Source organism: Geospiza fortis, unplaced genomic scaffold (genome assembly GCF_000277835.1).
Source record: "Geospiza fortis unplaced genomic scaffold, GeoFor_1.0 scaffold112, whole genome shotgun sequence".
Classification (NCBI taxonomy): domain Eukaryota; kingdom Metazoa; phylum Chordata; class Aves; order Passeriformes; family Thraupidae; genus Geospiza; species Geospiza fortis.
Genome location: NW_005054298.1, coordinates 9,529,190 through 9,545,172, shown reverse-complemented (window position 1 = coordinate 9,545,172; position 15,983 = coordinate 9,529,190). Strand labels below are relative to the sequence as shown.

Sequence of the window (15,983 nt, the reverse complement as noted above, 5' to 3'; positions counted from 1 at the left end):
CAATAGCCTTAGTAAATACCTAAAGCTCCATTAAGAATGCAAGTGAAATATCTTCACCATTTCTTTAAAGAAAACCAAACCCCTATTCACAGCTGCTGGGAAATTAAATAATCCAAGCAAGGAACAGCCACTTCATACTAAAACAAAGCACAGGCATTCTCACAGACAAAAAAACCTGGCCATGCACATCCAACTCCAATAACCACTTCATATTTCAGCTTTATGCAACATTTAATCAGTGTAGAGTATTTGTACTGTATTTTCAGCCTCCTATTCAGCTAGTGATTCTACAGCCACCTTTGCAGTCTCCCGCTATATCAAACCCCAGAGATCTCAATTCTTTTGCCATCCTTAGTGATAAACCTCTTGGCAAGATGGTCAAGTTGCAGCCCTTTCCTATCCAACTGCACATCTGACAGCATCAGCTCTATCCAGCATCAGTGAAACATCCTCCAGAGATCCTGTGACTCAGAAACTGATTAGCATGACAGCTTCTTGTTCTCTCCAGCTTCTTCACAGTAAACAATGAATTGTTGATTCATTTTATTATGCAGCCACCAAAAACGGTCAAAACAAGAAATGGCTACATACAGAAGTCAGTTCTGTGTAAGTTTTCTTCTTACTTTGTGCTGGTGTGTTCCAGGTAGCCATCAGACACAATGGCAGTAATGCCACATTTTCTCTGTCAGAAGCAAAACTTCTGAAGCTTCAGCCTACCCCTTATCCCACATCAGAAAAATAAATCTTTTAGTGTGGCTGGAACCAGATGAGTAGGGATTTCCTGATTAATAGCATCTTCACTGTTCTTGTAATGAACTCTGGTACTCTCTTTGAAGGTATCTTTTGTCAATGCTTAGTCCTCTGATTGTAGTTTTTCCCTTTCTTATGGACACAAACTGTTTAACTTGTGTAATCAGACAGAATACTATAAAAAACACACTTAGGTACAAATAATATATACAAATAATACTGCTAGCTCTCACATTTTTCCATGTTTCAAATGTGCCATCTACATTGGTATGCTTCAGAGGTTACAAACTAGTAAGAAAAGCAAATATAAAATCCTTGCAACTGCCACCAAGTTGCCCCATTTGCAAGTCTCACTTTTGTACATTAAGGAATCTTCAGCTTGGGAAACCCATCCAGATGCAGATGTGGCACTAAAGAAAGATGAAGAATTGCTGTAGTAAGAGATCTCCATGAATTTTGAGTTTTTCAGATGAACCTCACTTAAATAACCTCAGAAAATCTGAAGCTGCCATTTCAGAGTGTCACCAGAATGTGCCTTTAAGCAGGAGAGTCGATTTTTTCTTCTGCATTTCCAATTCCGTAGTAGAGAGGTCCCACCTAGTCTTAAGGCAATAAACCTCTTGTGGATATGGAAGGAATACTGAGAGAGAGAGATCAATGCAATTTTAGTTGTATTCTAAAATACAAATTCTGTTCTCTCTCTGAGCAGATGACTGGCTCCGTTTCACCCAGGAAAGTTAGCAGGAACAATAAGAAAGAGAGGCCCTCATTAAAAGTAGTTTTAAGCATGCAATAGTGAGATCAACCACCTTCCAAATGACAGTGGCACATGGAATGTATTACATTATTTCAGACTCTGAGATGGCTTGGATAATGGCTTCACTAATATATTCTTATATTGAAAATTTTTATGGCATCACAGGTCTCATTCAGTTACAATATAACCCCTGAAGGCTGTACCAATCTCCTCAAAGACAATTCCAACCAACATTACCACATAATGGAGGCTCCTGGAGACAAAATGATTGCTGCACAGGGATAAATGCCTTTAGGAAAAAGCAAAATGCAGTTAGATGCTTCAAGATATAAATTCCAATTTAAATCCACTCTGTATCTCTAGTGACTACAAGTTATTGTTAAGTGATGACTCTTATCTAGTCAGTTGGTAGCATCAATCTGTGACATAGCTACGTAACACTCCATCAGTCCCATCAGAGACTCTGCCAGTTGGAACATCCATCTGGCTCTCAAAAAGTGCCTACTAATTAATGGAGAGTAGGATCAAAACTACTCTTTTACCTGGTAGGCCTTGTGTGTTCCAACTCAGATATATTAACAATGTGTAAGGTAACAAGGTAAGTGTCATATATATATATATATATATATATATATGTGCTACACCTTCTCTATTGGGATGCATTTCACACTTAGTGCAAGAATTAGGTGGTACCTCACTGAACTACAGAGATATTGCTATGAAGATGTGTACCAAGGTTTTAATTCTACACCTCAGTTTTCCCATCCATAGAAAGTGAGTAAATAATATCTGTTCCCCCCAGGAAGGGCACAGAAATCATTAATCCATGCTGGCAAAATGCTTTGAAATCCTAACACGCCAAGCATTTTCCCTCTAACACTTCTGTTTCATCACTTCTCCTGCAAAAATTGAACATGAAATAACATGGTCATGATGCTGTGAAGAAAGCAAATTTCACAGTGTTAAGTAAAATAGTATGATGTAATCCTACCACTTTCACTGGAACTGGCAGACCCTCGTCTGGAGTCTTTGTGCAGACTCTACATTCCAAGAAAGAGGAAGTCCAACTGGAAAAGGTTAGAAGACTACAGAAAGAGTAATTGGGTAGGGTCTAAAAGACCATGACATATTAAGTATTTTTAAAGTGGATTTTTCTGGCCTAAGGGTTAAAAAAACCCCTAAAGGTAGCCAAGATGCTTTATAGGCAAAAGGGAGAAAGTGCATGGCAAAACATATTTTGGTATGTCGTGGGAGGGCAAAGGATGTAAAGGGCAGGGATAAAGCAGTGCAGAACCTTTCAAGTAGATGGCAGATGGAACATGTTTCTTCTATCTTCCCCCCATGGTATGAAACTCAGTCTGTCCATGGACACACTACTGTGTGCCTACAGACAGAGATGAAGTTTTAGTATTTAAAGTCCAGTTGGAAAATTGTCTTTCTCCCATGGCATGTTCCAAGATGTATGAGTGAATCTGGAGGGTTAGCAGTGAAATTATTGCACTGGTGTCAAATGATTTTCTTAATGCTTTATACTTCCATCATGTCTTCCATCACAGGACCTTAAAGTACTGAAAATCACCTAAGTCTTAAAAACCTCTGAGGGAAGGTGAGAATTACCACCATTACAGATAAATACCCCAAGTCTGGCTAATTATTTAGCTAATTCCTTAACATAGTCAGGCTTATGGATATGGAAGCTCAGCTCACGTGAACAATCTAATCATGTGTAAGACCAGGACCAAACACACACACTACAAAGCAAGGAAGGAACACTGAGAGATTTGGTTCTTAAATGCTGGTGTTACCCACCACACCTCCTACTGAGACTAAAGACATGAGAAAGAGAAGGGAGAGTTCTACTGCTGGCCAGATCTCATTCCTAAAAACAAAGCCTGCAATGAAAAACAATACATTAGAGAAAGAACAGTTATAATGAAAAGGCAGATAATTGCAGGACCTGGAAAAGAGACTTGTGACATCGATGCCTGTCCACCTCATTCTCACCTAAATCCACTGTCTTCAGGCCCAGCCTAAACTGGATTGTCTTTCCCTCCAACACAGCAGAAAGGTATTCCACATTCCAGTGCAGGGCTGGCCAGTTGCCAGCCATGTTACAGAAGACTGCAGGTTGCTGTAGAGACATCACAATTTCCTTGGTTTTCTCAGGAGTAAATGGTTTGACATCTTCATCTATGTAAAGAAAAAAAACCAGATGGAGAGAGATGATTTATCATACATGAAGTTTTACAAAAATAAGAACTAAGACCTCCTTTGTTTATGACTGTTTTATTACATTTGTAGATTTTTTTAAAAATCTAAGTTGTACTGCAAACACTGGAAGAACTAAATTAAAGTTTAAAGCAGTGTATTAGCACATAAAATATAAAGCAAAAATAAAAATAGGCACAGGCTTAGACTCTTCACTTGTATCTTAGGCAATAAAGCACTGTAGCCAAGCTGCTTAGAAATAGGCTAACAATAAAACAGAAAAAATAAGAACTAAGACCTCCTTTGTTTATGACTGTTTTATTACATTTGTAGATTTTTTTAAAAATCTAAGTTGTACTGCAAACACTGGAAGAACTAAATTAAAGTTTAAAGCAGTGTATTAGCACATAAAATATAAAGCAAAAATAAAAATAGGCACAGGCTTAGACTCTTCACTTGTATCTTAGGCAATAAAGCACTGTAGCCAAGCTGCTTAGAAATAGGCTAACAATAAAACAAACTTGCAAATAATGTTCAGAGTTCAGAAAACATAAATTTAATGAGTAGCAGTTTTTCTGCATGGGATTCTTTCCAAAATTGTAGTGTATTGTCAGAGGTAGCAAACCAGCCCTCCATGTGTTCTCTTTAAACTGAGGAACAGTAGCACAACCAATCAGCAGGTATTTTTGAAGTGTTTTAAAATTTCATCAACAGAATTTTAGAAAAAGGAAATTATGCCAATCCAAGAACTAAACTAACCCAAGATTTCCATTTATTCCTTTGCTGTTTAGAGATTTATATGCCTCACTGAAACTGTCAAGCTGAAATGCTGGCAATCTTGAATTAACTCAGCACTTTCAGAATAACTTTTCTTTAGGGACACATTCAGAGGGAAAATCTGGAGTTTTTTAAAAGGAATGACATCTCCATAGAGCGGAAGAGGTGGACTACAGCTTCAGATCATAAAAAAATCCGTTCATTATTTTAACCTCTATTGAAGTTAACTCATCCAGAATTTGTATCTGTATAATGGCTAAGATTTAACATACTGAATTGATACACATGGCTCCTTGTGACTTCCAGCAGTTTACTTAAAACAAACAAACCAATTCAATTCAGTCATTGTATTTAGGGGTCAAATGATGGTCTGGCATACACAATGAGTTAAATAAATACAGGCCAAGAGAATTTCCTTCCCCTCTGGCTGCTACTTTTGCCTGTCATTCCTCCCCACGTATGGGAGATAGCAGAGAACCACCCAGAGGCACATGGGGCAACCCTGTGAAGCCAGCTGGGGGAAACACAAGATGACCCACTGGGAACAATGTCACTGAGAACAGTTCTTCAGGATTAATTTAAATGCAACAAAAATCCAAAATAAATCTATGAATGCTGAAGTGGGAATGACAGGAGTAAGAGGCGTCCTGCGCATACTGTGTGCTGTATCTTGTTGGTAACTTTTGTAAGCCCCTCTTCTTTTGACAGGGTTTATACTCCCACATAGCTGTGCTTTTTGGTTTTCTAAATTAGGCTGCTATCTTCACACAAACTCAGTGGGAGGTATTGGGGCTGGGCTTTCCTAGAGTCAATGGGTCTCTTATTCCACAGACTTCCAGGGAAACCAAATCCCTCACTTTTCCCTCATGAAAACTCCATTGTGAAGCTTTAAAACTAAAGACCTCTGGTATTTTATCTTCATGGAACATAAAAAATTTAAATGGCTTCTCTTTCCTAAGGCAGACGACAGGAGGGAGCTTGGATTTTGGTTTGTTTTCTACATTTGCTCTCCTAGGCAGAGCAACACTTGACAGGATGGTGTTGCTGTGACACAGGGATGTCTCTGACACTTGGCCTTCAGTCTCACACTCAGCAGCTGACACAAGCAGGACATAAGGAGCCTCACAGGGACCGTATGGCTCACCATATGCTCTTCCCCACCCCTGAGGAGGCTCTGGGCTTCCCAAGGAGAGGTTGGCACACCTGGGGGAGCAGCTCCAGAGCAGGTAGAAAGGCCATCTGCAGACACAGGGCACATGCTGCAGCCACCAGGAGCTGCCTGGAGGCACGGCAAGAGGGGAAAGCTCAGCGTGTTTTTATTCACAGCCATTCTGGTCAAGAGCTAACACAAGACCTGGTCCAGATCTGAACACTCCCAGGGGGTTTATAAAACTTCTGTCTTTCACCAGTGCAGTTATAATATTGTACAGACGTGCTTTCACCATGTGGGAGCTGGCAGGCCTTAGCTACCTTTCAGATTTTCCAGCTCATAAAAATGAAATCGCTTCTGCTTAGGCCATGTTTATCACTGCATGGCTGTCTTTTTGACTACTCAGGGCTTTTTTTTGCTTTAAGGGCACTACATTTAAGTATTTTAGAGGATGTAAATGCAAATAATGCAAGAAACTGGTGACACCTTCTTGGAAGATTTTGTAAAGCTGACTTTATTGCAAAAGTTTCAGGTTTATCCTGTAACTTCAATGAACAGTTGGGATGTGCTACAAAAGCAGAAATTTTACTGGAAGAGACAGGAAGACTCTTCAAAGCCAACTGTTGATTCTGTGTGGCTTTCTAATGTGATTTCCACATGCACATCATGCTTTTTGCAAGGTGTGGTTTTAACCACAGGGCATACACACACAGTGGGAAGCTCAGAACTGAAGCTACTGGGAGAATAGGCCACTGGCAAATAAAAAACCACAATTAGGTTAAGTAGCCTCTCCTCTACTGAATGATTGTCATGTCACCATGTTCAGTTGTAAACATATTTCCCTATAAAATCAAGAAAAAGTGAAAGAGGACAGTCTGTCTTACTAAGATGCTAATAATTCCTATCTTCAAACAGTATTAAAATCTTTGTTAAATAAGTATATATCTTCTCCTGATATAGATAATCACTTACAATACATATAATGCACAGTGACATTTGAAACATCTTAGAAAATTTAAAGACTTAAACAAATATACATTAGGGATTTTTGCAAAGACAAATGCAGATTCTTGCTAGATTCTGTGTGAAGAATCTGTGTCTTGATTTGCCTTTGTATATTTCTTGGTGAGAACAGAGGCAGCTAAACATAATACTTTCCCTATAACACTTGTCATGCATATCTAAGTGCCTGCCAGAGAAAAAACACTTGATAAAAGGTAAATATCATATAATACAGCAAATAGATATTATGATAATTTGGAGAACTCTGCTCAAGACCATCAGAGATTTCTGATGGAACCATATGCTGTAGGAGTGGGGAAAACTGATTAAAAGATATATCTGAAGATAGAAGATCTGAAGAGAGATTAGCAGGGTTATAGTTTAAAATAATAATGTCCTCAGTTGCTTTTAGCATAGTTTCACAAAAACCTTATAGACTGGGCTGTTGGTTTTTGGTACTTTTTAGCCTGAGATTGATGGTAATTGAGTCCAAGGCAAAACCTGAGGTTGTGTAGCATATATAAGCACATACAGTTTGGATACAGATATGCACAAGTAAAAGGTGAACAAATAAAATGTGTAGCAAAGAAGAAAAATATCCATTGCACATCTTAGGCATTAAATATCAAATTCCTAGGGGACACTGTGTAGCAGGAGAGAATAGAAATGCATATTCCCTTGAAAAAGAAAAGCTCTGTGGGAGTCTTCATTTTCTCAGTTGTACTCTGATCCAAAGAGAAAAGGAATACTTCAGCTTAGCTCTTTCTATCAGGCTCAACAAATGGTGTGACTTCATAGTACAAAAGGAAGCAGGAATAATTTGTCTCATGTTTTGACTTTACCCAAGGCATGTAGAGAATCCAATCAGGAACTGAAAAAATGAACCAAGTTTTAGCTCAAGTTTTGTAACTGTGGCAGCTTATATAATTGGCAAAAAACATAGGTGTTCTTTAGAAAGGCAACACCTTGCAAAATAGAGATCTCCCAATTAAAAAAAAGAAAGCTCTCCAGTTGTCTTTACACAAAGTACTGTCAAACATTAAGCCTTATCCAGACTTAGCACTGAGGGCAGGTAAAAGAAAAGTAATGAATTGGCCAAGTACTCTCCAGTAGATTTTGTCCTTCTGAAACAGAAAATAATTTCATGTTTCTGATTAACAATTTTTCTGAATAACTGAGTAGGGTTTGGGAATTAAGAGTTTAGCACAGCAGGCAGTCTAACTAAAAGTGGACTTGATCAAAGTTGTTCAGAAGTTAAATGTACAGTCATTAAAAAGCTAAATGTACTGTCATTCATTTAAAATAATTTAGCAAATTATAAGAGTTCATTAGTGCATGGCAGTTGGCTTCTGCCAAAACACCCTGCTGCTTAAATATGAGATTTAATTGAGAGGTATTAAAATTATTTTCTAAAATAGGGAGTACAAGGAAATCCTGGTAATGTATTTGGTACATGCATCATCAAATTGTTTTTCTAGCAAATCTGTAATGCTCCCTTTTCCTTACTTCTTTTATTAAAAAAAATTAAAAAGAAAAGAAAAAAAATACATTTTGAATATATTAATACAGAGCAGCCAGGTGAGTAAAAAAAAATCACGTCACCTCCAGAATCTTAACTAGACAAGAACCAGGAGTGGGAAAAGAGAAGGTATGGGGGAAGATGAGCAAACTCCCCAAACCAAATATAAGTGACTTGCTTTGGAGGTCAGACTTAATGGTTTCACAGTACATTAACTCTGTAAATTAAAAAACCAACTTTAAATAATCTGCATGTGATTACAACACTAGGCACTATAACCAGCCTCCTCTGGGCAAACAGAATGCCTCTAAATATACATAAAATGTGTAGTTTTCAGGATTGGCTGCACCAACATCTAGGTATTTACCTGCCAGCCAGCTATTGCTGTTGGTATTAGTTTTGGCTGTTGGAAATGTTAATGCTGTGAATGCACACGGCCAGCAGGCAGCTACCCCAGATGGGCAGATGTTTTGGTTACTGAAGGAGAGGTGGCAGCTACCCCAGATGTGCAGATGCTTTGGTTACTGAGGGGGAGGTGGCAGCTACCCCAGATGTGCAGATGCTTTGGTTACTGAGGGAGAGGTGGCAGTTGCATGGAGACTCTGGACAGACCAGTCTGCACTTGTCAGACTGGCAGCCTCAGCTCACTCTGGCAGCCTGCAGCCAACAAAGCCTTCCTTCCTCTCCGAGACTGCTACTGCAGAGGAGGGCAGCCAAAGGAAGAAGAGAAAGAGGCTAAATGAGGAATTTGGACTCAATTTCCAGTGCTCCCATGGCAGGGCTGAGCATCTTAGTTTTTCTTACAGGAAGTTGAAGTGACTTCAGACGTGAAGTGAGATAGGAGTGGGAGCCATGCCCAAACCTCATCTTGTCCTTCCGATAAAGCAACGGGAATTGCTGCCAGACTCCTTACGGGGGAGCAGGGGCTGAGCCCAAAACACAGCTCTGGGAGGGACCTCCCCCTGCTGCTCTAAATTACAGTGCATCATCTCAAGCATACGTTTAGGAAATTCTTCCCCTAAATGCCCTAAGGCTCTTCCTTGAAAGCTCTTCCTGACCCCCTGGCCAGCTCCTGCCTGATGTCTCTCCTCCATCCTGCCGTGCAGGTTTAGAAGGCAGTCCTGCCAGTTTCAGCTCATGAACTGAATGCTGAATGACCTCAGCTCCTCTGGTCTCCCCCAGCAGAAGAAATGCTTGAAGGAAAAGACTGTGGTCTTTGACCAAAACCTTCCATCAGGATATAAAAAGATAGACTCTTCTTCCTTAAGCTAGGCTGCCAAAATTCCACCTTTCTGTTAGTCTATGGGGTGTGAATTACACACACCTGCTGCTGAGGAAATTCAGTAGCCAAACCGCATCTTCCCAGCAGCCCACCAGCACTGATACATATTTCTGACATTTGCTAATAAACAGAAAATTTAATACAAAATTCAGTACTAACATAACATTATAATTGAAGGTGAGGGAATTGGCATGTCAGGAAGTTAATGTATGTATTTCTAAGGAAAAAAAAGAATTTGTTCATATTATAAGCGAAGTTTATTTGTATTTCTTTTTCTATTCCTTGTCAGTACTAAGTGTGAAAGCACTACTCTTAAAGAGATGAATACACTGTGTAAAATTCACTGTCAGAAACTAACCAGTTGTGACTATTGTTGTTCAGTCCTGCAAACTTGACTGACAAGAACTTCAAAATGGCAGCAACAAAAGAATCTAAATCTCATTTACACTATTTTCCCATAAGCTATTGTAGTAAACAGTCAATAGTATTCTCAAAATACATGCTTTTTTCCTACAAGCTATTGTAATAAATTGTAATTAATACAATGGAGCCTTTTGAATTTGATCCTCAAAGGGGTTATGATGGTAGTATACATGACCTTGTTCACCATCATACTGCACAGGATACAAATTATGATTAATGACTAAGTCAATTAGAGGTATAATTAATTGTCAGAATGAAATCATACTTTAAAAGAATATAAGAAGTTTTTGAACCACATGAATTATTGACTTGAGAGAGACCCACCATGTGAACCTCAAGAACAGTTTCTGGAATGCACAATAAGGGGATTAGATTCAGGGATTGCCATTATTATAGGAATACTAAGGAAAAATCATGGCTATTATTCCATTGTTTACATCATTCAATTTCTTTCAGCATGGCTAAAACAACCAGAAGTGCCTTTAATCTTTGCTTCACATTACTATTTCTGTTGATAAAGGTTTTCATGCTGCAACATGAATTTTGATGGTGAAAAACTGTTAACAGTGCATATTTTGAATCCTGGGGTTCATATAGACCCAGACCATACAGGTTCATGTAAAAATATTGCTTTGACATAATGTCAAGAATACACTTGACCAAAACAGCCCACAAAAATGTGAACTACCAAGGTTTTCTAATTTAATTTTCAACCTTAACATGTTCATGGTTAGTTCTGGTTTTTAATATAACTATTAAACATAAACTCTTCTTTAGCTGAAAAAGCACAGCCTTTTCACAACTTCGTAACACAATGAACTGCTGCTAGTGATGTCAACGTATCTTTAGCATTTTCCCTCCAGAGGTTTCCTTTATCTTTTCTTTTTCAAATAACAACTGCCTGCAAAGTTTCTGTATTGGTAAACACCAAGACTAAATATCAGAGAAGATCAAGGACTGCAGGCCCAGGTTGCTACTCAGATCTCCATGAACTCCTGTTGTAATCAGCTGCATCTGCATTTCTGGAGACTGAAGGTGACCTTTAATTATACAACAAACTATGACAGTGCTGCTGCTTTGAATTTTGGAAGTTTCTTGCAATATGCAAAATCTACCAAAACTCAGTATTTTCCAACCTATCAGAAAATAGGGAAAACTCCTTACAGTAGAAGAGTTTCAATATTTTCATATTCTTTTTAAACATTAATATCACTCAACATTGTCTGATGTAATACTAGTATTAGAAGGAATGATGTCTTTTATGTCTGGTCTTCAAAAGTATGAATTTTACATAGAATTTTAAGATAACCCCCTGAACATTAGTGAAATAATAAAACTGCAAAAGGTTAAAGTTGTACTTTTATACCAAGACATCCAAACTACCTTACCATTGCTCTTTTTTAAAATACTCTTACAGAACCCAAAATCTCATGCATATTACTCCCAAGAATTTCATTGTGTCTGTAATCACAAAGCATAGAATATTTAAACTTTATTCATATATGTCCCTGTTGAGAAAAGCACAAAGAAATAATCAATTCAGTCTCTTCTTTCTATATGAAATTACATGTTAGAGTCACATTTTCAAAGACACAAACAACATTTTGTGAGCTTTTTGTCCTTAATATGTATTTGATCCAAAACACCTACCCAGACAATCAGGTCTTCAGACAACTCATCTGCAGAGCTCACAGCATACCTATTGTATGACAGCTAAACGTGACTAGACCAACAGTAACAAACTCCCTAATGTCTACATTGTTAATTATAGCAGACTGGTAATTAAGTTACCCCTTGCTGCTTCCGTGTAAGACAACAGGGGAACAATGGCACAGTTTGATAAGAAATGAGAAACACGTGCATAAGAGACACAAAGGACAGACCAGTACCAGAGCACCATGACTATCTCTCCTTGCTGGCACCAGAGACAATGAGAGCTGCACTGAGGCAGTCCTAGCACAAGGAAAAGGTGGAGATTTTCACCCTGTAGTTCCCAATTCAAGCCTAACATCCTGTGATTCAGTTCATTTGCATAATTCTCAGGTTTTCAGGAAGAGAGGAAACCATCAGTCTTTGAAAATGAATTTCCTTAACACAACTTTGGGGTGTAAAATACTCCACTGATGTCATTTGCTGTTACTTGCACATGGTGGCCCTGAATAAAATGAGACAACATAGGGGCAGTAGTCTGCTGAAGCTGGAGTTCCAACATAAACTCCCTAAAATGTCTCAGACATGGAGCCTGAAGGCTAAGTGAGGTAGGGAAGCAGCCAACAAAATTACCTTGATGAAAGACATCATGTAGCTTCCACCTCCCCCTCAAAGAAGCTACAATCATCGCTTACATGTTCATCATTAAGAAGGTGATGAATGGCAGAACATGCAGAAATGGAGCACAGAATGATTTAAATGTGCTCAAAGCCCAAGTCAGATGTGACTTTTGCATATTCCTTTTGAGAGCTGCACTAAAGAACCTGCAGTGTGGTGTACAGAGAATCTAAGTGACACGTCTTTCATTAGCCAGCCACAAAGGTAGACTCCACAAGAAAAGGTGGAAAATCCCACCTTTCCCTAGAGAATCTTACAATGGGCTCTGCCTCACCACAAACTTGGAATCATCTGCACTACAATGGTCACTCTGCGGTGGGAATACACACAGCCTGCAATCAAAAGGTATAAATTAATTCCCCACTGGAAAACACTGAAGTTTGAATTTAAGAATAAAATTGCTCAGCTTTCATAAGCTAAAGATGTGTCTGGTCTGTATTTTTGCTTCCTGTTGATACTAGAAAAAAGGAAGCACTGTAAAACCTGAAGGACCAGGAAATCATTGTATGATGTTAGAGCTGGAGTTTACATCTCAATAAAAAAGAAAGGCAAGAAAATATGCTGAGTGAATACACAGATTGGAAGGTGCCCAAACCAGAGCAGATTTCAACCAACCTGTTCCTGAGCAACTAGAATAGAAACAATGTCAAAACTTGAGGAAGAATGGGATTTGCTCACACCTCACAGGCTCACCTTCAGAAGTGTTTTTCTGAAGAAGATGGGGTGTAAAGAACTCACCCATTACAGATCCCTGCTACACCAGTGTTGTTTATGGCAGCTCTGAAACTGTCACAATTCCAGCTGAAGTCTGGAAATTGAGGGAAATCCCTAGTAAAGAGAACTTTTTTTAGATCCTGGGAGGAATTTTCAGAATCTGCAAAATACTACTTTTCAATCTTTGAATTAATTTCGGGTTCTGCCCATTTTGTGCCAAAATGCTTCTAACCTTTATTGGGTATGCAATGACTTGCTGCTTGTCACATTGCAAGGTATGAGTTGACACAAGAAAGGACAAGATTTATGACATTAGAAGCTGTTGGGAGAGAGGTGTAAGAACCAAGGGGACTCAGGCATTCATTGACTCTCTGAAGAATGTCACATGGAGAGCAAACCTGTCAAAACCATGGTGACAGGAAAGAGCAAATGGCCCTTCCTAATGTGCTGGGAACTGGGGGTTGCCCCATGGGGGGATGCTCTCCTGGACTGCTGAGCACAACATTACATGACAGATGTGTTTTAGCTGAACTAGACTCTGCAGATGCCCCAAGGTGGTAACAAACCATCAAAGCCTCCGTTTATATGAATAAGCCAATCTTAAATTGGCACACTGCAGGTGCCAACTTGCAAGCAGATCCACCAGGCCTGCCTCAGGGATGGCAAGAGCATTTGGAAGCAAGAACAGCCTCAGCCATGTAATTTTTGTCTGTCACCACTAGTCTATCAGAGCTCCAGGCAACCAACTCCTCCTACGATGAATTCCTGAATGTTTTAGGTCAGACACAGGCAGACAGGCAGGAATATGGTCACACAACCACCTCAGAGCTTTTAGGTTGGAAATGAGGGCATCTACCAATGGACACACTATTTTGCTCAGACAATTAGTACCTGCATGGGCATCTGTATCACAGTTTTGGATCTAGGTGTCATTCTGTCCATGCAAGACCTGCCACAGACATGAAAGTTATGGGCCAGGAGAGAAAATAACCTTTCTGCTGGCCTGAATATATGTGCATTTCATCTGATAATATTCAAATCTCTTTAGCTACATTATAATGAGGTTAAAGCAAGAAAAATTTCCCCACCTCAAATATTACAAATGTCAGTAATGAGAACAGTAAAAATGTCACCACACGGAGAAAAGAGTGAAATTAGCATATTTAGAGGAGTATTATGCCCATGAGTGAAATAATGCAATCAGCTAGCTGCAAGATAAAGCTAATTTGGTTTCCAACAGTTTATCAACAATACACTGCTCCTTTACATTAACAAATTTAACCAATACCATATCCTGCAAACAAGAATAATTCACACAGAATATTACACTGTGTTAATTAAATAGCTGGAATAGAAAAGGTCAGGCCATGACTGAAAGATGCGCATATGGGTTGTGAAGCTATGAAAAGATGGAGCGATTTCAAATCAAGCAATTAAAATAAATTATTTAAAACATCATTAAGTCAATAATAAATATACTTAAATATTTTTGAGCCTATTTTGACAGCCCCTCTAGTTTGTTGCTGTTTCTCAGATATTTCTCTTTCCTGTTGACCCAGGAAAGAGTCAAAATATCTTGAAACCCATCGTAAGATGAAGTGTCTTGGATAAGTTATCAAAGACTTATCCTGCTTATACTCAAGTTTTCATTTGACCAGACAGATAATATGAGGCATGACACAAGATTTGCAGTAAAAAAGGACACCACAAAACCCCACTTGTCTTATTTCTTGATGGGTTTCCTGCCACTAGAACCATGAAACCTCCACAATTACTGCAGTTAATTGAAAAATGTTCAAAGAGAGAAGTACTTTTTCACATTGTTTACTTCTGCAAATAGCAGCACTTTGTCTTTGGATGAATGCCAGCAGATCACTTAAATTATAGTTGTAACATACCCTTTTTAAATTGAAAGAACATTTTGGCATGGGCTAAACTATGCTGAGGTGGTAATGTATGAAAAAGACTTAGTAAAATGGGGAATTAATCTTATTTGGAGCTCCAAAGCACTACCAGAATATATATCAGTCATGAGCAAGTCTGAATCTCACCCTATGTTTTTACTGTACTTTTGTCACTACAGCTGTACACAGCAGCCTCAAATTTGAGTTTGCTGTACATCCCCCATTATTTAATTGTATGTGAATTTTATTTTTCCTGGGGCATTTCCTGAAGTTTTGTAGACAAAACATAATTTTCTTTTGATCGTATTTCTGCTGATTTCAGTCAGCATATACTTCCTTGTTGCACTTTCAGTCTAGGAAACTGAGCTGCATGGACTAAAAAAATGTGATGTCTGTTATGTTCTGAGAAGAATTTAATGGGAATGAAATGAAACCTCTGAGATTTTGGCTGCAAAATTGTGGGATGATGGCCATGTGTAAAATTCAGCTGTGCACTGCCCAGCACATCAACAGTTATGACACTGACACTGGACATAAAACCAGTCTGTGGGGATCCCACCGTTCAGCTCTCCTCATTTAATTATATGGGCATTTATCAAGCCAACTTCCAGACTTGGTGACAGAATGTCTGATCAAGCCACACTGAAATACCCAATATTTTAGGGAACATGAAGCACTGTGCAGCATATGAGCCATTAATTTTATGACAAGTACAGATGGTTGATATACAGATAAATTCTCACATAACCTAATCAAATGAATATATACTTCAATCTATTTAAATGATAATACTAATGAGCATAGTGTTCCCCACATGATGGTATATTGACCCGAATTATTTTAAAATGAACTTCTGTGCATGTTGTATCCGAACCCTGCTATTTTTTCCCTCTCAATTCGGACCGTGGTTGATTTGTATCCACCAAAGCAACACGATTTCCTTCTCCCTTTAAGAGGATCGGTACCCGAGGGATGCCCTGCTGCAGCACCTCCCTGCGCGAAGGTACCACGCTGCGGCGAGGGGCCCGCGGCCGACAGGGACGTGTCGGAGAGGAGCTGATGGAGGGGCTCGGTCCGGTCACGGGCCCGGTTACGGCCCCGCTTCAGCCGCCGCTTCACCCTCCCCATATCCGTCCTCGGCCCGGGCCTGCAGCCGCGCCGCGCTGGAG

The 15,983-nt window shown here is 39.2% G+C and overlaps 1 protein-coding gene across 1 annotated transcript in view; it reads right to left on the bottom strand.

Annotated features, from left to right (window-relative positions):
- HSPBAP1 (HSPB1 associated protein 1) overlaps positions 1-15,942 on the bottom strand; it is a 38,471-nt gene extending 22,529 nt beyond the window's left edge. Inside the window, exons 1-2 of the mRNA XM_031057714.1 lie at positions 15,780-15,942; positions 3,512-3,697 (exon numbers count right to left, since the gene is read on the bottom strand). Of these exons, the coding sequence (XP_030913574.1) occupies positions 3,512-3,697; positions 15,780-15,942 (349 nt within the window). The remainder of the gene's footprint in view (positions 1-3,511; positions 3,698-15,779) is intronic.
- Between the last annotated feature and the right edge of the window lie 41 nt (positions 15,943-15,983).